This window comes from Pongo abelii, chromosome 17 (genome assembly GCF_028885655.2).
Source record: "Pongo abelii isolate AG06213 chromosome 17, NHGRI_mPonAbe1-v2.0_pri, whole genome shotgun sequence".
Lineage (NCBI taxonomy): Eukaryota > Metazoa > Chordata > Mammalia > Primates > Hominidae > Pongo > Pongo abelii.
In genome coordinates this window covers 40591117-40618115 of record NC_072002.2, presented here as the reverse complement: position 1 = coordinate 40618115, position 26999 = coordinate 40591117, and the positions used below count along the sequence as shown (strand labels likewise).

General features: G+C 36.7%; 1 protein-coding gene across 3 annotated transcripts in view; it reads right to left on the bottom strand.

Moving 5' to 3' along the window:
* The window catches only part of TAF4B (TATA-box binding protein associated factor 4b), a 165245-nt gene that overhangs the window by 28394 nt on the left and 109852 nt on the right, over positions 1-26999 (bottom strand). For 2 of the 3 annotated variants that reach the window (XM_024236117.3, XM_054537749.2), the window contains one exon: positions 6745-6849. In XM_024236117.3, the coding sequence (XP_024091885.3) occupies positions 6745-6849 (105 nt within the window). Of the gene's footprint in view, positions 1-4484; positions 4655-6744; positions 6850-26999 lie in introns of those variants that run through there. The other variant, XM_054537750.2, reaches the window with a different exon arrangement.

Below are 26999 nucleotides of genomic sequence, written 5' to 3'. Positions count from 1 at the left end.
CCAAGGATCTCTAATTAACACAGGAAGTAAAGTGATTAATGTTTTAAAATTCCAAAGAACCCCAAACACATCACCGATGTAATATACATACACAGTACACACATACAAATACTCTAAATCTTAAAGTAGGTTTTATTTTACTGTATCAATATCTGTACGGCCTACATTAATTTAAAAACTAATTTCATATATATAACTTCAAACCATAGCAGTAAAAGGAAAGGACACATTTCAAAGTACTCCCAAATAGTACATTTTAACTATTTCTCCACCTTCCTGCGACCCACTAGCCAATAAGCTTATGGTATAAATATCTTATTCAAAATTGTAATTGGTACTTGCTGCTCTTTGTCAGGATAACATAAGGAGATAGCGGCTGATGCTATTCAATTTTACCAAGACTTCAGAGAATATCAAGTGTAAATTTCCAAAGGCTAGGTTAAAATATAAATTATCCAAATAGATGATGTTTAATGAGAAAAGTTTTGCTTTATCATAACAAAAAATACTCAAGGACAAAGGTCTAAAACTAATTTCTCCAATTTCTTAGCAACAATAAAGGTAATCTTCGAATGTTAAAGCGCTATGTTTTTGAATGTTACATTTTTTTTAAAAGCTACCATCATTCTATTCAATCTTCCCAACTGAGAGTGCTCCCTTTTAGTAGGAAAAAACCTGCATTCAAACTAAAGAGTTACCCTCTGAAGAACTAGATTCTACTCCCACTTCTCTCTGGGATTATATGCTGATTCTAAAAAATTTAACTCAAACATGGTAAGATTTCAGGTTCCCATCGATAAAGAAAGAAGCAAACAAAAAGTAAAGCCTTTGTTTCCAGAGTACAGAATATTGAAAGTAAAAATGGTTTCATACATCATTTTTGTGTTATTTGTGAAGAAATAAAGTGAATAAAGGGTTTTTAACAATTGTAACTAATGCAAATCAGCAGTATACCTAAACATTGAAGGAGCACGCAATAGGGCTCTCTCCTCTCTCTCCTTTTTTTCTTTTATTTTTTTCTTAGGCAGGGTCTTGCTGTGTCACCCAGGCTGGAGTGCAGTGGCCTGATCACAGCTCACTGCAGCCTTGACCTCCTGGGCCAAGCTATCCTCCCTCCTAAGCCCTCCAAGTTGCTGGAACTACAGGCGCACACCACCACGTGCTTTTTTTTTTTTTTTTTTTTTTTTTTTTTTCTGTAGAGACAGGGTTTTGTGAACCACCCTCCTCAGCCTCTCAAAATGCTGGGATTACAGGCTGGAGCCACTGCACCCAGCCTGTCTCTCATTTTGAAAAGAAAAATGCCTTTAAAGTTAAAACACCATGAATAAAAATCAACAACAAGGAAACTAGTGTTCAGCTAATTTCAAAATAATAATTGTACTAAAAATGTCACCAGCTGATTAAAGAAATACATATTTTCAATTCAAGTTGACATTATAGTCATCCCTTGGTATCCTCGGGGGACTGGCACCAAGATGTAGATACCAAAAACCAAAGACGCTCAAGTCCCTGATATAAAATGGCATAGTATTTGCGTGTAACCTACGCACATCTTCCCGTATACTTGAAATCACCTCTGGATTACTTATACTACATAATACAATGTAAATGCTATACAAATAGTGTAATACTGTATTTTTTAATTTAGTATAGCTTTTAATTGTTGTAGTGTTATTTTTTATTATGTGATGTTTTTTCCTCCGAATAATTTTGATCTGCAGTTGGTTGAATACACAGATGTGGATAGAACCCACAGATACAAAGGACTGATTATATGACTATTATCTCAGTTTAAAGTCCAGGAAGTACAGGGGAAAATATGCATGCCTGAGTTCTCAAAACCAAAGAAGCACCAAGTGACAGACAATTCAATATGTTTATATCCAAGTTAGTAAACATTTGTTTTGAAACTGAAAGTTAAATAATTTTGCATTTCATTGTAGATAAATCACATAATGGTTTTTATCATTGTTTTGAACACAAACAGCACATTCGGTTTTCTCCCTAACCAATGGATTTTCTCAGATTCAAACATATAATAAATAAAAACACCTAAAAATCTCTGTTTATTATAAATTAGAAAGTATTCTCTAAAATTTGTGACAAATTCAAAGGAGAATAAGAATTGATGCTCAGGAGAGATTAATGATTAACATTTCAAATTCACTATGCCATTAATGCTACTGATAAAATACTACTAAAAGGTGAAATCATGGAATTATTACTATTATTACAAATATGACAATTCATTAAGCACTTACTTGAGGCCAGACACTAATTAAGTACTTCACATAGACCAATCCTTAAAACATAAGACAGGCGATATGCCCATTTTACAGGTGGGGATAATTTAGGTATGCGGTTTAAAGAACTCATCCAAGGTTACAAAGCTTAACAGAGTCAAGAAGCAAACCCAGATTTTTCTGAGTCCAAAGCACATATACTTATCCCATGTGCTCTGATGATTTCTCACAAAGCAAAAAATTTAACAGAATTTGTATAATGTTACTATAGTAGAAAAGTCAGGAACTTAGACATGCCTATAACACATTCTCAAAGGAATTAAAAGTCACAAATAACTACTCTTGCCACAAAATAAAATGTATGCTAACATGTATGCTAACAAAGCATATTTATAGGAATATACTTAATGATGAAACAGCAAACCCCAATTTAAATAAAATATTTACACATATCATATACAAATGGACCAAAAACAAACAGCAGTGAGTTGTTCTGTACTAGAACAACTCAGTAGAGTTGTTTCTAGCAGAAAGATAAATTCTACGCTAAACTAGTTTTTCCATACTTTTTTTTTTTTTTTTTTGAGACGGAGTCTCACTCTGTCGCCCAGGCTGGAGGGGAGTGGCGCGATCTCAGCTCACAGCAACCTCCACTTCCTCGGTTCAAGTGATTCTCCTGCCTCAACCCCCCACATAGCCGGGACTACAGGCACGTGCCACCATGCCCAGCTAATTTTTGTATTTTTAGTAGAGACAGGGTTTCACATATTGGCTAGGCTGGTCTTGAACTCCTGACCTCAAGCAATCTGCCCACCTCAGCCTCCCAATGTGCTGGGATTACAGGTGTGAGCCATCATGCTCAGCCAGTTTTTCCATACTTTCAAACATATTATATTAAGATTTGGGGCCAAGAGTGTGGCTCATGCCTATAATCCCAGCACTCTGGGAGGCAGAAGTGGGAGGACTGCTTGGGGCCAGGAGTTCAAGGCCAGCCTGGGCAACATAGTGAGACCCTTGTCTCTACAAAAAAAAAAAAAATTAAAATTAATCTGAGGTACTTAAGTAGTCAAACTCATAGAAACAGAAAGTAGAATGATGGTTACTAGGGGCTGGCGGAGAAATGGAGAAATTGTTTACCGGGTATAGAATTTTAGTTTTACAAGATGAAAAGGTTTTGGAGGTTTTTTCAACAATGTGAATGTGTTTAACACTACTTAATTATACACGTAAAAATAAGATGGTTAAAAAAAGGTTTGATATTAATATATAAATAGTCATAAATAGAACTATATTGGGCTACTATATTGGGCAGTCCTGCAGTGCTGCGCAATATAGTGGCCACTAGCAGCATATGACTATTAAAATTTATATTAAACTAAAAAAATTAAAAATTTATTTTAGTCACACTAGCCACATTTCAAGATCTCAACAGCCATATGTGGCTATTCAGGACATTGCAGACACAAACATTTTCAAAACCATACAAAGTTCTATTAGATAACACTGGTTCAGAGTGTACAGAAACAGACCCAAATACATACAAGAATTTGTATTTTTGATATACAATTGTGTGTGATAAAGATAGCATTTAAAATCAGCAGGGAAAGAATTACTGAGTAAATGGTGTTGGGACAATTATCTAGCCTAAGGGAGAATGACAGAGGACTGAGGGACTAAAGCTAAATACACACGTCAACTCTTACTCGAGTCCAGTATGAATCAAAGATGTATGCTTAAAAAGTGAAATGATAAAAGTAGTAACACATAATTCTAATTAAGAAAGGGCCTTCTAAATAGAACATAAACCCAAAAGACAAAAATAAAAATGAAAGACTGGCATTTTTTAAAGGAAAAATAAAAACATTTAGATGAATAAAGCCCAGACAAACTGAAAGAAAATGGGGCTAGGGAAAATGGGTTGTTCTATTTCCTTAATGGATTGAAAAAGAAAAAGAAAAATTGAAAATGCCTGTTTATACATGAAAAGTTGCTCAACTTACTCATAACTTAAACACTCTATTAAAACTTGCATTTTCAGTCATGAGATGGCAAAGATAGTTCCCAGTGTTAATGGGAGTGTGGTGAGATAGGCACACTAATGAATATAAAAACTGATACAACTTGGAGGGTAATTTTTAAATAGTTAATAAAAATCATGAGCAACAAATAATATTTATGTATTAAATAATACTGAGTGTGGGAACAACTTTAAAATAATCTGAGGGATGAAAATTTTAACCTAAGAAAGTTGGTGCAAATATAAATGAAACAAGATTAAGCATATATTGATGGTCCTGTCCAGGTGAGGTGGCTTACACCTGCAATCCTAGCACTTTGGGAGGCCAAGGCGGGTGAACTGCTTGAGCTCAGAAGTTCGAGACCAAGCTGGGCAACATGGCAAAACTCCGTCTCTACCAAAAAAAAAAAAAAAAATTAGCCAGGCATGGTGGTGTGTGCCTGTAGCTCCGCTACTCGGGTGGATGAGAGGTGACAGGATTGCTTGAGCCCAGGAAGTTGAGGCTGCAGTGAGCCAAGATTGTGCCACTCCATCCTGGGTGACAGAGCAAGACCTATCTCTACATAAATAAATAAGTAAATAAATAAAATTAAATTGATGGTCGCTGGAGCAGGGCGGTGCTATATAACAGTATAAGCACAGATAAGAAATACCTGAAGAATAAGTTGAATAGTATGAGAGAGATTGGTCAAGCTACAGTCAACCATTTCAGATATAAAGAAAATTACTTTAAAATAAAGGCAGTTTTTTGTACATTATATAGGACACAGTTCTACTATGCTATATAATTTACAAAGCCCTTTCTTAACTTTCACAAACATATGAGGGTTCATTATACTGTTCTCTCCACCTCTCTATATATTTGAATTTTTTCCCATAGAGTTTTTCCTAATGTTCATACCCTTTAAGTCAGGAATTCCATTTCTATGAATTTTGCCTGTACTTACATTGTACAAGCATACAACAATGTAAGTGCAAAAATGTTATCTGAGGCAATAAAGGCAAAAACCTGGAAACAACCTAAATGTCCATTGGAGGATTGGTTGAATAAATTATGGTTTACTTAAATACAGTATGTCATACACCCTTAAAAAGTATGGAAGTAAATTATATGAGGTAGACTGTGGAAAGGGGGAAAATATTGAGGGCATAATAGTAGGTACAGTTTGATCATATTTAACTAAAAACAAAACCACACATGTAGATTTGTGAATGCATGTCATATATGTGCCCACATATATCCTGGAAGGATATGTGAAAAACTTAATAGTGGTTACATCTGGTTGGGCAGGAGAGGGGGAGAATATTTCATATGTTACATTTAAAATGAAAAGAATTAGAATTTTTAAATCTTTCATCTATTAAGGTGAGTGGCGTTCATTTAGAAACTACCAATGTTCAGGATCAACAATGGTAGGAAGTTTGCCTCAAAGTAGATTTAAATTCTATAGAGAAGTATGAGCTATGGCTCTTTTATTGCTGACCTTATCTCAGAGCCCTTAGCATACCTCTCTCTCAGCCCTGATGATTGCTCCTAAAGCCAAAATGCTAATATTATCTTTTTTTTTTTTTTGAGACAGAGTCTCACTTTGTCACCCAGGCTGGAGTGCAGTGGTGCGATCTTGGCAAACTGTAACCTCCGCCTCCTGGGTTCACGCCATTCTCCTGCCTCAGCCTCCCGAGTAGCTGGGACTACAGGCGCCCGCCACCACGTCTGGCTAATTTTTCATATTTTTAGTAGAGACGGGTTTTCACTGTGTTAACCAGGATGGTCTCGATCTCCTGACCTTGTGATCCGCCCATCTCGGCCTCCCAAATTGCTGGGATTACAGGCGTGAGCCACCGCGCCCAGCCCTAATATTATCTTAAATAATTACTCTGAAGATGTAAGTAAGATCTTTTCTTGGTGTTAACCAAACAATTAAGGTCATTTATTGGGTATACATGTGCCTATTCTATGGGGAATACAAAAGACTATTATTATAGTGCTTGCTCAAAAAGTTTATAATCTAACAGAAGAGAAAATGTTCATACAAGGAAACAATGCCATGCAAACACATATACTCAGAAAAAGAGAAGCTGGTATGGGAATGAATAGTCAGGGTTTATGAAAGAAATAAGAGGGCAGATTCAGTCTTACAAGATTAGCCAGATTTACACAGAGGGAACAGGATTGCATAAAAACACTAGAAACAATGTACAGAAATAAAAAATTTAAATACTGGAAGACTCGATATGACTAGGGATGGGGGAAAGAAAAAGTATGAAATAAGTAACAAGTAGTATGAAATAAGTAACAAGTTCAAGGTGATAAACATCTTTAAAATCTGGCAAAAATTAAGATTTTATAAAATTGGCAAAGATGAATTTTAAGAAGTGTCTGGCAGCAACAGCGTGCATAACAGGGTAAACCATTTTTAAGTCTTTGCTTCTTTTTGGCTTGCTTTCTTGACATTAAAAATAAAATAATGAACATTTCAATACCTCAATTCCAGATTCTAGTGTTCTCTTCTTCCTTGGTCCAATAGCTGCAAGAGCTGTGAGATTAGCATCTCTATGCTGTATCTGTGCAAGTTCCAATTGCTGTAACTAGAAGACGGAAGAAAAAAAAATCAATGTTTACACACATTCATGCTCAGAGGGAAAAAGAAACTGATTACTAAGCCTATTTCTGCATTCACCAAATAAAGTTACAATATAAAATAAACATTAGATTCCCATAACAGCCAAGGGCACATTTTCTGATTCTTTTACACCAACAAACTCTTTAGTTCTTAATCTCTATATGGAAGAGGCAGAACTCAGGTAAAGAAGAAGTACAGAAAAGAAGAAAGGCATCTAAAGCTTAATTTCTCCCAGTATAACCACAGATAAGAAATGCCTGAAGAATTAAGTTGAACAGTAAGTCAGAGAGAGATTGGTCAAACTATAGTCAACCATTTCAGATTAAATTCACTTTAAAATAAAGACAGTTTTTGTACATTATTGTACACAGTTCTACTATGCTATATAATTTACAAAGCACTTTCTTAATTCTCACAACCATATTGAAAGGTGATTGCTATAATATAAAAATTATACATCATCCTCTTTTTATTAATGGAGACAGTAAGGCTCTAAGAGGTTAGGGTAACTTCATAAAAGGCACCACACAAGTAGTAAGCGGTGGAGACAGCAAGTGGAGCAAAATGCTCTCATTAAAAACCTCTTTAGTACATCACACTTTCTCATTTGCAAATAAAAGTCTTAGATTTACTCTATAATCTTCATGGCAAAATTCCAAAGTGATTTAGTACTGTTTTGTTGCACAGCTTTCATCATACTTAATCAAGAATGCCCACATCTACAGGGTATAATGTTTTTTTCTATGTGGGCAAAACTATACACGGGTATGCATGAAAGATGTCCTATTAAAAGGCAGAAACTGCATTATTTCATTGAGGCAACTAAGTGTCAAATTAGGTATTCTGTTTAAAAAAAAAAAAACACAAAGTAAGAAAGTCAAAATAGAACACCACTAGACAAATCCCTAAGCTTTTTCAGAGAGAGGAATAATGTTCAATTCCCATCAAAATCTTATTATTAATATTAATACTATGGAGGGAAAAGAGGAAAGAACCTGGGGCCAGTTGACAGTCACATATTCAAACAAGATCAAGACAGTCAACTGAAAGTAACCTGTTGAGAAACCCTATATGTGTACTGAGAATATTCTTTCAAAAGAGTACTAACCAAAATCTTTTAACACATGTTTAAAAATAGAGCAGGTTGAAAACAAAAAGTAGTTTGTGGTGAAACGGTCAGTCTTAAGGAGATACCAAGTACATAAATTCCACTTTAAGATTACTTTGGATTATTTTAATATTAGGGGAAAGAATGAATAACTGAATAGGTAACTGAATCTTTAGTAAAGCAGAAAATAATTGCTATGTTCTGAACGTCTGTATCCCTCCAAACTTCTAATGTTGAAATCCTAACACCCAGGGTGACTGGTATTAGGAGATGGGGCCTCTGGGAGATGATTAAGTCATGAGGGTGGAGACTTGGTGCCCTTATAAAAGAGGCTTAAGAGAAACCCCTCGCCCCTTCCACCAAGTGAGAACATAGTGAGCAAGTAGGCTCTAACCAGACACCAAATCTGCTGGCACCTTGATCTTGGACTTCCTAGCCTCTATAACTGTGAGAAATAAAATTCTATTGTGTATTAGCTACCCAGTCTAAGATATTTCATTATAGCAGCCCAAATGAACTAAGACAACAATTAATTAAAGAAGATGAACTAAGAACCATTTTCCACTTGCTTCACAAATTATAGGACAGAAATCCTTTTAAACTGTGTGTTTACGTATAAATAAATTGTTAGAAAAGTGTTTTCAGAAGTTACAAAATATCTCTTGTAGCTGCTGGCCTTTTTAATAAAAAATATAGTTTTAGAGTCTAATGCTGCCACAATTCAGAACTTCTAGGGGACAAAATAATGATTTTAGTTAATCTACCCTGCAGTACAAATCAAACAACAAGCTGTATTTTAAAGTCCTTCCCTGTAGAGAAATGGCATCTGCAAGACAGTCAAACCAAATAAAAGGTTTTTAAACTGACCACTGTCTTCAAATTCCCCTATGTGTAGTGTAACATTTTCTCCCATTCTGCAAATTATACTTTGGTTTTCTGAAGTCTCTCACACAAAATTTTAGATAATTTCACAAAAATCTAACAAAAATGGAAACTGACCATAGTTTTCATTGGCCCTGTATTTATAACAAGCTTTCTCAAAACCAATGCATCTTGGCAAGCACAAAAGAGTAAAACCAGGCACTTTTAACCAGAAAAGGAGGAAGTTCCGAGCATTAATGCAAATATGGCATTTATCAAGGATAAAGACTACAATAAGTAACCTCAGTTCAATAAAAATAGCCATTGAGTTAGAGGCTTGCCTGTGGAAACAGGATTGCAAATGATACGATTATCTATGCAGAAAACCCCAAGTTATCTACATATAAAAAAAAAATCCTCCTAAGACTGATAAGTGAGTTTAGCAATATTACAAGATGCAAGGTTGACACATGCAATAAGTGAGTTCTAAATATCATTAAGGTACAATTGGAAACTTAAAATTTTTAAATGTCATTTATAATTGCTCTCTCCCAAATGAAATACTGAGATATAAATCTGACACATACAGGTATTTCTACACTATAAATCACGAAATGCCTATGAAAGAAATAAAAAATAAATAAACAAATGGAGAGACATGCTGTGTCCAGGCTTGTAAGACTCAACAAAGATTTCAATTCTCTCCAAATTCATCCACAGACTTAACACAATTCTAATAAAATTTTGTTGTGGATATGGATAAGTTGATTCTAAAGTTTATATAGAAAGAAAAACGAACTAGAATAGCTACAACCATTTCTTTAAGAAGGATAAAATTGGAAGAATCATACCATGCAATTTTAAGACTTCTTGTAAGGCTACAGTAATCAAAATAATGTAATACTGGCAAAGGGACAGACACATAGGTTAATAGAACAAAACAGAGAATCCACAAATAAGATGCATATAAATATGGCCAATTGATTTTTGGCCAGGTTAGAAAGGAATGCAGTTGAGAAATGACAAAAATTCTCTCCTTGACCAAACTTCTGAGCCCTCTTTTCAACCAGGCCTGAACCTTGGCCTAAAAAACATTAACACAGTTTCTAACAGCTCAAGCCGTAGGATGGCCTTAACTTCCTTAAAGAGCCTAACTGAAAAAACTCAAGACTGCTAGAATAATTTACTATTTGTTCCATCCAACATCTGACGATAAGGCCCCATCTTCCAGCCTCTATGGAAAGGCAGGAGCTGATTAAAGTCTATTCTTACCACTTTAGTGTCTGGCACAGTCTTTTACACAAAAGTTGTGGGGCTGAGCGCTGCACTCAAACCTGTAATCCCAGTATTTTGAGAGTTCAAGGTGGGCAGATCACTTGAGGTCAGGAGTTTGCAACAGCCTGGCCAACATGATGAAACCCTGTCTCTACTAAAAATACAAAAAGTAGCTGGGCATGGTGGGGACGCCTATAATCCCAGCTACTTGGGAGGCTGAGGCAGGAGAATTGCTTGAACCCAAGAAGCGGAGGCTGCAGTCAGCCAAGATCATGCCACTGCACTCCAGCTTGGGCAACAGAGTGAGACTCTATCTCAAACAAACAAACATCAAATGTTGTTGGAACAACTGAACATCCATGTGCAAAAATTTTTAAAACATCAATCTGGATCCAAACCTCACCCTTATACAAAAAATAAATCAAAATATAAATGTAAAACTATAAAAATGTATAGGAAAAAACTACAGGAGAACATGACTTGGGGTCCAGCAAAGAGTCCTTGAACATGACACCTAATGCTTATCTATAAGAGAAAAAACTGGCAAATTGGACTGCATCAAAATTTAAAACCTTTGCTCTATGGAAGACACACTTAAAAGAATTAAAGGACAAGCTACTTTATTTCCATGTCTCCAATCTATTTGTCTTTCTTGATTCATTGTACTGATAAGGACTTAAACTATAATGCTGAATAATACTGGTAAAAGCAAGTTTCTTTGCCTTTTTCCTAATCATTGGAAGAAAGCATTCAGTCACCATTAAGAACGATATTAGGAGGGTTTTTAAAGCTATCCTTTATCAGCCTGAGGAAGTCTCTTCATTTTTAAAATTTCTTACTTTAATAGAGACAGGAATCTCGCTATGTTGCCCAGGCTGGTCTTGAATTCCTGGTCTCAAGCTATCCACTGGCCTTGGTCTCCCAAAGTGCCGGGATTACAGGCATGAGCCATCAAGCCCAGCCAAGGAAGTCTCTTCTATTCTTAGATTCCTGAGAGTTTTTAATCATTAATGGATTTTAAATTTTATCAAACATATTTCTAAATTAATTGATAGGATCACATGGTGTTTCTCAGACTATTAAGATGATAGATTATATTGACTGATTTTCAAATATTAAAGCAGCTTTTCATTTCTGGAGTATAATATACATAGTCATGGTATATTATTCTTTCATATGTTAAGTATCAATATTCTTTTTATATCAAATCTAAACTAGATTTGATTTGCTAACATTTTGTTTGAGATGTTTATATCTATGTTCATTATTAGCCTGTAGTTTTCTTGTTTCGTAACATCTTTGTGGGTTTAACTATTAGGGCAACAATGGCCTCATAAAATGAACTGGAAGTGTTTCTATCTCTTCTATTTTCTGGAAGAGGCTGTGTAGAAGTGGTATTAATTCTTCTGTAAATGTTTGGTAGAATTTACTAAAAATCTGTGCTGGTATCTCTCTTAGAAGGTTTTAATTACAAATTCAATTTGTTTAATAATTACAGAACTAAAAAAATAAAAAAAGAACACAGAACCATATCATCTTGGGTAAGTTTTGATAGTTTGTGCTTTTTAAGGTATTGGTCATTTAATCTATCTAAGTTGCCAAACTTATGCATAGTTATTTGTTATATTTGCTTTGGGAGGGAGGGGTGTGGTGGGGGGACAGGGTCTCACTCTGTTGTCTAGGCTGGAGTGCAGTGATGCGATCTCATCTTACTGCAACCTTCACCTCCTGGGCTTATGGGATCCTAACTCTGGAGGATGGGATCTGGGGGTAAGATCCCATGAGTCCAAGAGGCAGAGGTTGCAGTGAGCTGAGATCTCACCACTGCATTACAACCTGGGCAACAGAGCAATATTAGTGATTTCTCTTCTTTGTTTTTTCCTTTCTCAGTCTTATGAAAAGTTCTCGATATTGTTGATCAAAGAACCAGCTTTTGGGAACTTTTTTCCAAAGTCATTGATTAGTACTCAAAGATATGTGCTTCCTTCTGCTTGCTTTGGATCTATATTGCTCTTCCTATTCCAGTTTCTCAAGGAAGAAGTTTAAATTATTGATTTGAGGCCTTTCTTCTTTTCTAATGTAAACATTTTCTCCCATCTCTTTACTTTAGCTTACCTATATCATTACGTGTGATTTGAGTTGCTTAAAGATATAGTTCCATTACAGATTTTTAATCCATCCTGAGAGTCTCTATCTTTTAATTGGTATATTTGAATCATTTACACTTCATGTAATAATTATGATTAGATTTAGGTCTATCATTTTGTTTTCTGTATGTTCCCTCTGTTTTTCATTTCTCTGTTTCCCTTTTTCTACTTGGAATTATTTGAACTTTTTAACATTTTAATTTATCTACTGTATTTTGTATTAACTCTAAATGTTTTATACTAATTTTAGTGGTGGCTCTAGGGATTACAATATACATACTTAAATTTTCAATCTGCTCAGCATCAATATTTTATCACTTCAAGTGGAATATAAAAACCTTGGCCACACATATGGCTCTTTATCCTCCACATTTTGCTGTAGTTGTCTTATATATTACATGTACATACAGTGAAAATCTCTGGTGTTAATTTTTCTAATCCATGCATATGGTAAATTTCAACTTATCCTTAATGAATTTCACCAATCATCATTTTTTACATCAGTCATATATATTTCATTAAACCTTTATTTGCATATGTTAGATTTATGATCCTTTAATATCTTATTTATTTTATTTTCTGTTTGTTGCTGGTGTTTAAAACTATAACTGATTATTATTAATTTTTATGAAGTCTGACATATAATTGTACATATTTATGGGTACTTAGTGATGTTGCAATACATATACAGTGATCAGATGAGGGTAATTAGTATACCCATCATCTCAGATATTTATCATATTTTTATATTAAGAACATTCACTAGCCTCCTTGTAGCTACTTGAAACTATGCATTATTAACTATAGTCATCCTACAGTGCTATAGAACTTACTTCTCCTATCTAGCTGTAATTTTGTATCCTTTAACAAATCTTTCCCTATCCCCTTTTCCCCCAGACCCTTTTCATCCTCTACTATTCTCTGTTCTCCTTTTTACTTCTATGAGACTAACTTTGTTTTAGCTTTCACAGATCAGTGAAAACATAGTGTTTGACTTTTTTTTTTTCCAGGAATACTTTACTCAACATATGTCCTCCAGGTTCCATCCATGTTGTCATAAATGACAAGATTTCATTCTTTTTTATGGCTGAATAGTATTCCACTGTGTGTATATGGCACATTTTCTTTATCCGTTTATCTGTAGTTGAGCACCTGGGTTGATTCCACATATTGGCAATTATTAATATGTATAGTGCTGAAATGAACATGGGGGTACAGATGTCTCTGTGATATACTGATTTCTTTTCCTTTCTCAGTACTGGGATTGCTGGATCATACAGTAGTTCTATTTGTAATTTTAAGAGGAATCTCCATGCCATTCTTCACAGTGGCTATAATAGTTTACATTTTCACCGACAGTGTTTAAGAATTCCATTTTCCCTGAATCCTCGATAACATTACTCATTTTTTGTCTTTTTGGTAATAGCCATCTTCACTGGGGTCGAATGATATCTAGTTGTGCTTTTAATTTTCATTTCTCTGATGATTAGTGACATAGAACATTTCTTCCTATACCTGTTGGCTGTTTGCATGTCTTCTTTTGAGAAATGTCCATTCTGATTATTTGCCCATTTGTTTGTTTTTAATTTTCTTTTTCTAGAAACAGGGTCTCACTCTATTACTCATGATAGTATGTAGTACCATGATCATGGCTCACAGCAGCCTCAACCTCCTGGGCTCAAGTGATCACACTACTTCGGCCTCCCAAGTAGCTAGGACTACAGGCCTATGCCACCATACCTGGCTAACTTTCAGTTTTAAATTTTTTGTAGAGATGGGGTCTTTCTATGTTGCCCAGGCTGATCTCAAACTCCTGGCCCCAAGTGATCTTCCTACGTCTTCCTTCCCAAGTGTTGAGCGTATAGGCATAAGCCATTGCACCTGGCTCATTTGCCAATCTGTTAATCAGACTGCTTTTTTTGCTGTTGAGATGCTTGAGTTATTTGTATATTCTGGATATTAATCCACTATCAGATGAATAGTTTGCAAATATTTCCCCCCATTCTGTAGTCTATTTTTTTTACTCTGTGGATTGTTTCCTTTGCTATGCAAAAGTTTTTCATTTAATATAATCCCGTTTATTTTTGCTTTTGCTACATGCGCTTTTGAAGTCTTATTCATAAAATATTTTCCTGACATAAAGTATGTCCTAAAGCATTTCCTCTGTTTTCTTCTAGTAGCTTCATAGTTTGAGGTTTTACACTTAGATCTTTGAACCATTTGACTTGATTTTTTAATAGGGTAGGAGGTGGAGGTCTACATTTATTCTTCTGCATATGGATACCCGTTTTCCCAGCACCATATTTTTTGAGGAGAACATGCTTTTCCCGGTGTATGTTCCCGGCACCTTTTTCAAAAAATATGTTGGCTGTAGACACCTTGATTAACTTCTGGATTCCCTATTCTGTTCCGTTGGTCTATGTTTATGTTTTTGTTTTTATGCCAGTCACATGCTATTTTGGCGACTACAGTTTTGTAGCATATTTTGAAGTCTGGTAGTGTCATGCCTCCAGCTTTGTTCTTTTTGCTCCGGATGGCTTTGGCTATTTGAGGTCTTTTGCAGTTCCATATGAATTTTCAAATTTATTTTTCCTATTTCTGTGAAGAATGTCCTTGGTATTTTGACAGAGATTGCATTGAATCTGTTGATTGCTTTGGGTAGTATGGTCATTGTAACAATATTAATTCTTCTGATCCATGAGCATGAGACGTTTGTACATTTGCTTGTATCTTCTTCAGTTTCTTTCATTAGTGTTGTATAATTTTTCTTGCAGAGTTCTTTCATCTCCTGGGTTAAATTATTTCCAGGTGGTTTTGTTTGTTTGTTTGTTTGTTTGGCAGGGATTTTAACTGGGATTGCCTTCTTGATTTTGTTTTTTCAGCTAGTTCATTATGTAAGGAATACTACTGATTTTTTTTTTTTAAACAAAGAGCTGTATGCATTTATTGCATTGGTAGTCAATAAGAATCCTTTGAGATGGCAACAATAGACACTGGGGACTTTCGGAAGGGGAAAGAAGGAACAGAGGAAAAAGTGTTGAAAAACTAACTACTGGGTACTATGCTCACTACCTGGGAGCTGGGATCAGTCGTACCCCAAACTTCAGCAACATGCAATATAATCATGTTACAAACCTGTATGTGTACCCCTGAATCTAAAATTAAAGTTAAATTTATTTTTAATAAAATCCTTTGTTATTAAACAGTTTTGATCCTTGGGTCAAGGTCTTAGCATGCACATTGTTTATTTGGTTAATTCAAAGACATATATATAGGTGCCTAGAGTTTTGAGGCCTAGAAGAAGCCACTGCCACATATATTACAGTTATTGGGTTTCTCTTTAGTATGGCCGCTCTGAGGTAGATTAATGCTTAAACAAATGATTAAGGATTTACCAAACTCATTGCATTCGGAAGCTTTCTCTCAAGTGTAAGTTCTCTGATGTGCATGGTATAAATTTTGACTGAAGATCTTGCCACATTCATCGCAGTTGTAAGGTTTCTCTACAATATGGATTATCTGACGTCTGGTGAAGTTTGGTTGCCAAGACAAGGACTTATCACTTTCATTATATTTGTAAGGTTTCTCTCCCCTATGGATTACCTGATATTTAGTAATGCTTGAATGCTCACTAAAGGCACTGACATACTTATTACATTTGTAAGGTGTGTCTCCAGTATGGATGGAGGTATGACTACAGTAGACAAAATTTCCCACAGTCACTACATTTGTAAAGTTTCTCTCCAGATGGATTATATGATGTTTAGTATGGCTTGCACACTCAGTAAAGGCTTTGTCACAGTTACTATATCTGTAAGGGCTTCTCTCCAGTATGATTTCTCAGATGCCTTTCAAAGATATGAGATAACTAGAGACCTTGTCACATTCATTCTATTCATAAGGTTTCTCTCTAACATGGATTACCTGATGGTTAGTAAGGCTTGGACAATTTTTCCCTTCACCCATTGGTTGTCCAGGAGACTGTTGTTTAATTGTACAGTTTTGAATATTCCTCTTATTATTGATTTCTACTTTTATTCCATGGTGGTCAGGTAAGATACTTAGGATATGATTTTGATATTTTAAAATGTTTGAGGCTTGTTTTATGTCCTAACATATGGTCAATACTGGAAAATGTTCCATGTACTTCTGGAAAGAATATGTATTCTGCAGCTGTTGGGTAAAATGTTCCATAAATGCCTGCTAGGTCCAGTTGGTCTATAGTACAGTTTAAATCCAATGTTTCTTCATTGATTTTCTGTCTACATGATCTGTCCAATGCTAAGAATGGAGTGTTGAAGTCTCCAACTATTATTGTATTGGGGTCTATCTTTCCCTTTAGATCTAATAATATTTACTTTATATATCTGAGTGGTCCAGTGTTGGGTACACATATATATTCACAATTGTTATATGTTCTTGCCAAATTAACCCCTTATTGCATAATGTCCCTCTTTGTCTCTTTACCGTTTTGTCTTGAAGTCTGTTTTGTCTCATGTAAGTATAGCTACTCCTGCTAGCTTTTGGTTTCTGTTTGTGGAAATGTCTTTTTCTATTCTTCACTTTCAGTCTATGTGTGTCTTTACAGCTGAAGTGAATTTACTGCCGGCAGCATACAGTTGAGTCTTGTTTATTTAACCATTTGGCTAGTCTGTATCTTTTAAATGGAGAACTTAATCTGTTTACACACAGGATTATTATTGATAGGTGCGGACTTATTACTGTCATTTTATTGATTGTTTTCTGGTTGTTTTCTATATTCATTGTTCCTTTCTTCATCTTTTAGTGGTTATTTGTGTAGGTGGACCTTTTCCTGCAAAGAAAAATTTGTTTGATTCCTTTCTATTTCTCTTTTCTGTATTGGTTCCACCAGTGAGTTTTATAGCTTCACATCCTTTCATGATGGTGGTTGTCATTTTTTCACTTTCAGACGTAAAACTCCCTTGAGTATCTCTTGTAGGCCTTGTCTAATGGTGATGAATTACCTTATGTTTTGATTGTGAGACATTTTATTTCTCCTTCATTTCTGAAGGACAGTTTTGCTGGGTATAATATTCTTGGCTGGGCCAGGCGCAGTGACTCACGCCTGTAATCCCAACACTTTGGGAGGCCGAGGCAGGCAGATCACAAGGTCAGGAGATCCAGACCATCCTGGCTAACACGGTGAAACCCTGTCTCTACTGAAAATACAAAAAATTAGCCAGGCGTGGTGGTGGGCACCTGTAGTCCCAGCTACTCGGGAGGCTGAGGCGGAGGTTGCAGTGAGCCAAGATCATGCCACTACACTCCAGCCTGGGCGACAGAGCAAGACTCTGTCAAAAAACAAACAAACAAACAACAAACGACAACAACAAAAAACTATATATATATTTATATTCTTGGCTGGCAGTTTTTTAAAATTTTCCCATTCAGTATTTTGAATATATTATCCCATTCTCTCCTAGCCTGTATAGTTTCTGCTGAGAAATCTACTGTTAATCTGATAAGAATACCTTTATTTGTGAATTGACATTTTTCTTTTGCTGCTTTTAGAATTGACTTTGACTTCACAATTTGACTATACTGTGCCTAGGAGAGGACTTGTTTGGGATGAATCTACTTGGGGTTCTTCCAGCTTCCTGAACCTGGATGTCTCTCTCCAAATACTTGAGAAATTTTCAGCTATTATTTCATTAAATATGTTTTCTACATCTTTCCACTTCTTTTCTCCTTCCAGAATGCCCATAATGTGAATATTTGTTTGCTTCATGGTGTCCCATAAATCCTGTAGCTTTCTTCATTCTTTTTTTTGGGGGGGGTAGGGGGGTCTGCCTGTGTTGCTTCAAACTCTTCAAGTTCAAAAATTATTTTTTCTGCTTGGTGTAGTGTATTGTTGAAGGTCTCAACCATATTTTTTATTTCATTCATTGAATTCTACAGCTGTAGGATTTCTGTTTGGTTCTTTATTATGATATCTATCTCATTATTAGATTTCTCATTCACTTAGCTGGGCATGGTGGCACATGCTTCTAGTCTCAGATACTCAGGAGGCTGAGGTGGGAGGATGGCTTGAGACCAGAACTTCAAAGTTACAGTGAGCTATGCTCCAAATACTGCACTCCAGCCTGGGTGACAGAGTAAATAAAACCTTGTCTCTAAAAAAGACAAATAAAAATAAAATTTTCTCTGTTCAAATTGTGAATTGTTTTCCTGATTTCACTGAATGTCCATCAGTATTCTGTATCTCACAGTTTACTTAAGATTATTATTCTGAATTCTTTTTCTGGCATTTTATGTACTTCCTTATGATTAGCCTCTGTTATTAGAAAATTATTGTATTCCTTTTCATGGATATTTATCTGTGGTTTTTTCATGTTTGATGTATCCCTACACTGATTTCCATTCACGTGGTAGAAAAGTCGCCTCTTCCAATTTTACGGAGGAGGTTTCACAGACAAAAATTTACTCATATGAACGGGTGTTGGGGTGTCAGTCTGTTGAGTTCTAGGTGGACACAGTAGTGTAGTTTCTTCAGCTGTAATCCGTACTAGTGACATATGCAAATGTCTCAGTGGCCTGGGCTGAGTTTGTGGTGGAGGTGGTGCAGTTTTGCTGGGTGTGGGCTCACTGAGCTGTTTCTCAGGTCAGAGGCATATACATACAAATGGTGGGTCCACCAACTTGGTGTGTGGATTTGGGCTACAGGGCTCTTATTCTTGGCAGGAGGACATACACATGGTTGCTCAGCTGGCCCGAGGACATGCCTGCAAGGAGCAGCCCACAGCGCTGTTACTCTTGCTGAAAACACACGTGCACAGGTGCCCGACTGGCCTAAAGACATGTCTGGTGAGGATGGCTCGGTCTCTCAGGCCCGAGATGTGGGCTCATGGTTGTTCAGCAGGCCTTGGAGTGTGGCTGCCAGTGGAGTGGCTTTTCAGATCCTGACTGTGGGTGCAGGGCTATTGGGCAGACCAGCGGCTTATCTGTGGAGGGTAGGACACTGGAGGGCTGTCTCTCAGGCTCTGAGCACAGGCAGGTAGCCACACCACTAGCACAGAAGCCTGTCAGCTGCTCAGAGGCTTGAAGGCCTCTCCCACTAAGGGGTGGGCATGCAGCAGTTTGGCCAGCTCAAGAACAGGTTCGCCTTGGGTGGGACTGCTAGACTATTCCTGTAGCTGGAAGTAAGGGCAGCATTAGTTGGCTTCTCTTCTGTGCAGGACCAGTCACAGCCAATCCTGGGCCCAGGCTCCATGCTGCTGGGGTTTCGGCACTCAGTCACGAGTGTCGGCTTGGTGGAATGAAGATGGAGCCCCAGTGCTGGAGAGGTGCAATGCCTACTGACTCCTTGAGGAGACCATACTCCAGAAGTGGCTCTATTCTCAAGATGGTGCTGTGCTGCAGCACATCAGCTCACAGTGGGTGGATGGAAGTTTGGGAGTACACACCTTGGTGTTCCTAATCCAGGGCAATGCAGCTGTGTGAATTCATGGTAGCTCTCCAATCTGGGTTCAGGGCTTTTGAGGACTGTGGGATTCTCCTGTAGTAAGGACTGTATGTGTTTGCAGTGGCAACAGGGGCTGGGTGGGTTATTCTGATTGCCTTTTCCCTGCAATGGGAAGTTTCTCTTGACTCCAGATTCAGTCCAGGTGGGGAAGACAGGACTGCAGATGCTAGGTACCCTCATGCTGCCCTCCTGGATTTCTAATCATTTACAGGTGTGTCTCCATTCCCCAACTGCACTCCAGTGCTCTCTCTGACATCCTAGTCAAATCCTATCTGTTTATTCATTGCCTCAGTCCTTTTTTGTGGAAGAGACAAGCACCAGGCATTTCTAGTCAGCCATCTTGCCAATGTCAGTCCTCAAATCTGCTTTCACTTAAACATACTTTAATTCAAAAGCAGAATAGCCTATTATGTTTTCCATTTCTGCTGTGCTTTTTTCATTCCTGAAGTTCAGTTTCCCTTTGGTATCATCTGACTTCATTGTGAATAATTTCCTTAATTGTCTTACAGCAACTGTGTTGGCAATGAATTTTCTTCTTTTTCCTTCACCAGAAAATGTCTATTTCACCTTCATTTCTGCAGGATATTTTCATGATATATAGAATTTTAAGTTGACAGTTCCTTTTAAAAATGTTTTGCCACTTTCTTCTGATCTCCACAGGTTTTTTTTCCCTTTTTTTTTTTTAAAAAAAATAGTTTTTCCATTTGCTTTCTAATGAGAAATCTAGTCATTGTAATTATTGTTCTTCTATTGACATGTGTCCTTTTCTTCAGTTATTTTCAAAATTTTTATTTTCTACATCTATATAGTTTTCAGAGATTGATTATGATGTGAGTTGAACCTGGGTTTATTGACTGGGTGCATTTTTATAGTGATGTAAGTGTCAGATAATTCCAACATCTATGTTATCTTGGGGCTGATATCTGTTGATTCTCTCTTCCCATGGGAGTTGAGATATTCCTGGTTCTTCATGTCAAGTGATTCTGTATTGTATCCTGAATATTTTGAATACAGTCGTCCCTTGGTATACACGGGGGATTGATTCCAGGATGCTGAGGTACACCAAAATCCGTGTATATTCAGTTCTCAGTCAGTCCTGCAGAACTCGTGTATACGAAAAGTCAGCCCTCCACATATGTGGGTTTCACATCCTGCAAATAGTGTATTTTCCATCCACAAGTGGTTGAAAAAAATCCACATATAAGTGGACCTGTACACTTCAAACCTGTGTCAACTGTATTATGAAACTCTGGGTATTCTAGAAATCCTTTGGAGAATGTTAATACCTTTGTTTTAGCATGCAATCAACACAGGTTCAAGCCACAGGTTCCTATGTGACTTCTGTGATCTGTGGCTACAACGTCAGCTCAGTTTTCAAAGCTTTCACAATGTTATTTGGATCTGCCCTGTGCATCCCCCAGTGGTCAATCTGGGATCTGGTGGTGGTTTGTTGGTCCAGTTCTTGGTATGCTCATTAGAATAAGATCCACATATGGCAAATGTGTAGTTCAGGAGTAGGTCTAGGAGTTTAACACAATCACATGGAGTTGCTTTCCTGAGCACCTCCCTCTCTGTTATCTTCCCAGTAATTTCTGGTTCCCTGGAGCTCCTCCTCCTGGCCAGAAAGCTGGGGATTTAGCCCACTTTCCCACCCACGTCTGTGATTGCATCCAGGTCTAGAATCAAGCAGTAGGAAGAATGGGGGTAGGGGATGGAGGGTGGCAACACCACCAGTTCAAGTAGTATTTTGAATTCTTATCTTCTTCCCCAATCTGTTTACTATTTACCTTTCAATGTCCTCAAACAGCTGCTCCATGCATCTGTTCAGGTTTTATAGTTGTATTCAGTGGGAGAGAAAATATGAAGTGTTTTTACTCTATCTTAACTGGAACTCTTTAATAGCCAGAATTCTGACAATTGGTTTCTGTTATATTATATACCAACTAGCCTTTGTTTAATAAAATGTAAGACTGCTTGCTTACCAACACCAGCAACAAACACCTTGCTCCAAAGAGACCAAACGGGTTTGGGAGGTTCTCTTTTAAGAATATGCTATTTCCTTTATGGCTAATGAAAAAGGCAGAAGCCTTCACTTCTCTTTTCAGTCTCTATGATAGGAAGTAGAAGTCTCTAAAATTCAAGATAGTGCCCTAGAAGGCAACTAAGCAACAGTAATTGAAGATTATTTTATTTCTGGTGTTAAGTACTCATCTCTTCATTTATAAGTACAACTCATGGTAGTACAGCCTTTAATCAAGACCCAAAAAACATTAAGAAATTACTTTGAAGATCACACAAGTTCTCAGAGGTAAAGTTCAATAGAGGTACTTCTTGATGCTAAGCACATAATTTTCAAGAATAAAAGGAAAATTAAAAACTATTGAAAACAGAAACCAAAAGATTAAGCAGAATCAGAGGCACTAGCTGAAGAACGAATAAACCAAGTTTCACATTAGCTAACAGCCTGGAGAGGAACAGGGGCACATTTAACAGGAAGAACCAAATTTATCTAGATAGTTATGACATAGACAATATGGGAAATAAAAAAATGTTTTTCTTTCTCATGCTTAAGGAAAGTGTTAGTAGCAATGAAAATAATCACACCACCAAATAGGAATGTATGAAAAAATCTAAAGAAATAAGAGAAACAAAGTGTATCACACCAGGTTTTGAACTGAGGATAAAAGAACTAAGAATAATGTCCTGCTTAGATTTCACAATTAAAGTTAAGTACACATAAAGGTAACAACAAAACCCTAACACCAAACAATGGAAATGTTTTAAATAGTAAAAATTTAAATTGAATTAGATATACTTTGGAAAATTTCATGGATCAAACTCTAAAATTCTTAACAATGCTTATAATTACATCTGAATGATTACTTAAAAGATCAAGTTTACCAGGGAATGCAAGGTTAAATGCTAAAATAAACAAAACAAACGAACAGGAAAAAAAAAACTACTAAACATTAACAGCTGAATCTTAAGTCAAGGGAACCAAAAAGCAAGTTGCGAATTTTTTTTTTTTTTGAGCCGGAGTCTCGCTCTGTCAACCAGGCTGGAGTGCAGTGGCGCAATCTCGGCTCACTGCAAGCTCCGCCTCCCAGGTTCACACCATTCTCCTGCCTCAGCCTCCCGAGTAGCTGGGACTACAGGCAGTTGCGAATTTTTAAAAAATCACCACTCCACCTTATCTTAACTTCAAGGATACCACAACCGAAATACAAGATCTTTTTTAAGCCTTCAAAGACAATTATTAGCAGTCATTCCACCAAATCAAACAGTTTAGAATCTATCTTTTTTCTCCCAACCACTAAGGCTGGTTATTATGATACCAGGACACTGTCCAGAACATCTGAGATTCCTGGAATTTGATATGTAAACTCTGATGCCTTGCTGGTCAACCCTACTCATCCATCCCTACCTTCCTGAAAAAAATGGTATATTCCTCATAATCTCAATTAGACACCTTCTCTCTTTAACTTAAACCAATGACATTTGATTTATAAATTGTGTAAAATATAAATGTGCTACAGTTATTCTGTATTACAAAAAAATTTTTTTTTCAGTTGTCACCCTTACACTCTTTTTTCTTCTCATTTTCTTTCCAGTCCTCTGGAAGGAAAGAAATAACATATTCATGGTCTATCTCAAACCTAAATCTAAGAGCTCAATGACATCTATCTTAAATGTTCCTACAGTTAATGTTTATAAGCTACTGGTTTTTTCTTTTATGCCTCGCCTTCCCCTAAATTATGACAATCTTGTAATATAAGCAGAGCAGGAATCGTTAAGTTCATTTAAATACAAGGAAACAGAGGTAAGTTCAAAGAATTAAAGTAACTTTCCCCAAAGCAAACTCTTGATAATGGCAGGCTGAATCTAGAATCCAAGATACTTTACTTCCAGTTCAATGCTATATTTTTTTAAATAGGCATCTTTCTACTAAGAGAGTAATAAGTCTCTCAAAACACATAGATCCTACACATCAAAATAAAGTATGCATGCAATCTTCTTATGAATCTCTAATATTTTCTTTTCCATTTAAGGCATACCAGTAAAGAAATACTACCATTAAAGTTATCTTGTAAAAATATCCATGAAGGAAACCTAGTGAAGCTTTCATGGTTCCAAGAGAACCTAATGAATGATAATTGGATGATAAATGAACTATGACAGTTCAAGAGGCCAAATCTCAGATTCCCAAATCACAGTATTTTGACCATTTAGTTAGTGGGAAAATAAAAGTGATGAATTTTAAAACCCCCCTTCTTTCTCATCCTAGATCAATGGTTCTCAGTGTGATCTGCAGAGCAGCAGCAGCAATAGCAGCAACATCTGGTAATTTATTGGAAATCCCATTTTCAGGTCCTACCCTAGACCTACTACAGTATTATAAACTCTGGTTGTGGGACCTAGTAATCTGTATTTTAACAAGCTCTCCAGATAATTTTATGCATGTCAACATTTGAGAACCACTGTCCTAGACTATCAATGCTTTGAAACCTTTCAATCTGTTTCTCTGCTGTCATACACAAGTTATTTATAACTTGTCATTTTAAGAATGTCTTCCTCTTGCTATATTAATTTGATTGCTAGAATGTACTTTTTATGACAAGTTTCATTTGTCCCTGTCCAGTACTCCATGAGTTTTGGCCATGTAGAACTTGCATGAAGTTTAAATACAAATTGATATAATTTAATAGTTTACCTATCACCTTTCATTGACTTCATATATTTTCAAATTTCATTTTAAAAATATACTGTGTTGTTCTCGTACCTAAATATTTTCTAATCAGTAATGAGCCTTATGATTCAGTATTTTATTTCTTGTACAATGTTTTATGAAGAATTGTACCAACAGTTTTTATAACCTATATTTTCTATAAACAAAAATCCCAAAAACTTTAGGATACATGGCTTCTAATTTGGTCTACATTTTAATCATTTAGTATTTATTCTTTTTCCCAGTTCCTACAGGTTGCATTGTGAAGCAAATATACCAGCAGGTCTTGATTTCCTTTTTCTCCCTCACCATCCGATAACAAATCAAAGTGGAATGCTAGGAATTGGTAAAAAGAAAGTAAATGAATTCTTTGTCTCACTCTGCACAGATGCATTGAACTCACATTTCCCAAAGGAGAAAGAAGAAATTCAAAAGGAAATAAGGGTCACAAAATATATAACAATCAAATCAGAATGTTTCAACTGTAAAGTCAGACAAATAGCTCTACAAAATTCTGGATGATGTGCTAAGAAAAGAAAATACTAGGACACATAACACACATATCATAGAAGTTTGCAGCTGCATTAAATAAAGATATGCCTGCTTGTCTGAAGTTAGAGTTTAGCAATTAGTAATCTATTTATTAAAAAAAAATTCAGCGGGGCAGTGTCTCACGCCTGTAATCCCAGAACTTATGGAAGCTGAGGCAGAAGGATCACTTCAGGCCACGAGATCAAGATCAGCCTAGATAACACTGGGAGACCCCGACTCTCCAAAAAATTTAAAAAATTAGCCAGGTGTGGTAGCATGTGCCTGTGGTCCCAACCACTTGGTGGGCTGAGGTAGGAGCCCAGGAGGTCAAAGCTGCAGCGAGCTCAGATCGCGTCACTGCACTCCAGCCTGGGTGACAGAGTGAGACCCTTCTCGAAAACAAAAACAAAAAACCCAACTAAAACAAAACTTTCACAAAGAGATGGTAAAATGAAAAAATGCAGGTACTTACATTTTAGGAAAAGTATCTAGAAAAATCATAAACATTTCAGAATTTGAAAGGGCTAGTATAAAAAATATAAAGTTATAATAGCGAGAAAAAGAGAGAGGATGCTTATAATGTTTTTTCAGGCAACAGAGAAAGGGAAAGAAGACAGCCCGTAAGCTGAAAATAAAATGTTTGAATTACAGGACTATCCACAGACATATCAGCTGGTTTTCAAATAGACAGAAAACCTGTCAAGTCAATAAGAACACTATGCAGCAGGAACTTCTTCAATGGAATAAGACTAGGCTGGAGGCCAACCCAAAGGCAGTCTGTTTTTAAGTGCCAAAAGAGAATGACAAAATTGGTAGAAGTCGATAGGAAGAATGAAAAATTATTTGACACTTTTATAAAAACCTGTCCAGTTTAACACAATTTGTCCTTACATCTGGAATGCAAAGATGAACAGCCTCTAAAACTTTATTAGAGGAAAGAAAAACTGCAGGAGAAATGATCCAGGCGCAGTGGCTCATGCCTGTAATCCCAGCACTTTGGGAGGCCAAGGCAGGAGGATCACCTGAGGTCGGGAGTTCCAAACTAGCCTGACCAACATGGAGAAACCCCATCTCTACTAAAAATACAAAATTAGCCGGGCATGGTGGCACATGCCTGTAATCTCAGCTACTCGGGAGGCTGAGGCAGGAGAATCTCTTGAACCCGGGAGGCAGAGGTTGAGGTGAGCCGAGATCGTGCCATTGCACTCCAGCCTGGGCAACAAGAGCAAAATTCCGTCTCACAAAAAAAAAAAAAAAAAATTCTAGTTCTGTTTTTCTGAGACAGAGTCTCACTCTGTCACCCAGGCTGGAGTCAGTCCAGTGGCACCATGTCGGCTCACTGCAACCTCTGCCACCCAGATTCAAGTGATTCTCATGTCTCAGACTCCTGAGTAACTGGGATTACAGGTGTGCGCCACCACACCCAGCTAATTTTTTGTATTTTTAGTAGAGACAGGGTTTCATCATGTTGCCCAGGCTGGTCTCGAACTCCTAAGCTCAGGTGATCCACCCACCTCAGTCTCCCAAAGTGCTAGGATTACAGGTGTAAGCCACTACACCTGGCTTAAGAATTCTAGTCCTTAACAGTTGAAAGCAAATATGGATAAGATTATGAATGAAGGGGATTCAGATTGTGATTTAATATTTATACGAGAAATATCACTGCTGAAACATTTCTCAGCATAAATAAAGCCTACAGCTTCTGTAAACAGTTCTTCGAAGTTCTGCATTTATAAGATAGCCAGTAATCTTTTTTCTATGACAAGCCTGGTAGGTAGGTTTGAAAGGGAAAACAGATCAGTTCTAAATCAAGCAAGCATAAGGCATCTGTGCTAAATAAAAAATTCATGAGTGAACAAAGAAAACTTCTCAGACAGCCAAATACCAAAAATTCACAAACCAAATCATCACAGTTTATACCAGCATGATAGTGATTAGTGCATCCTAAATGCTAACCTCACAAATTACCATACAAGCAAGCAAT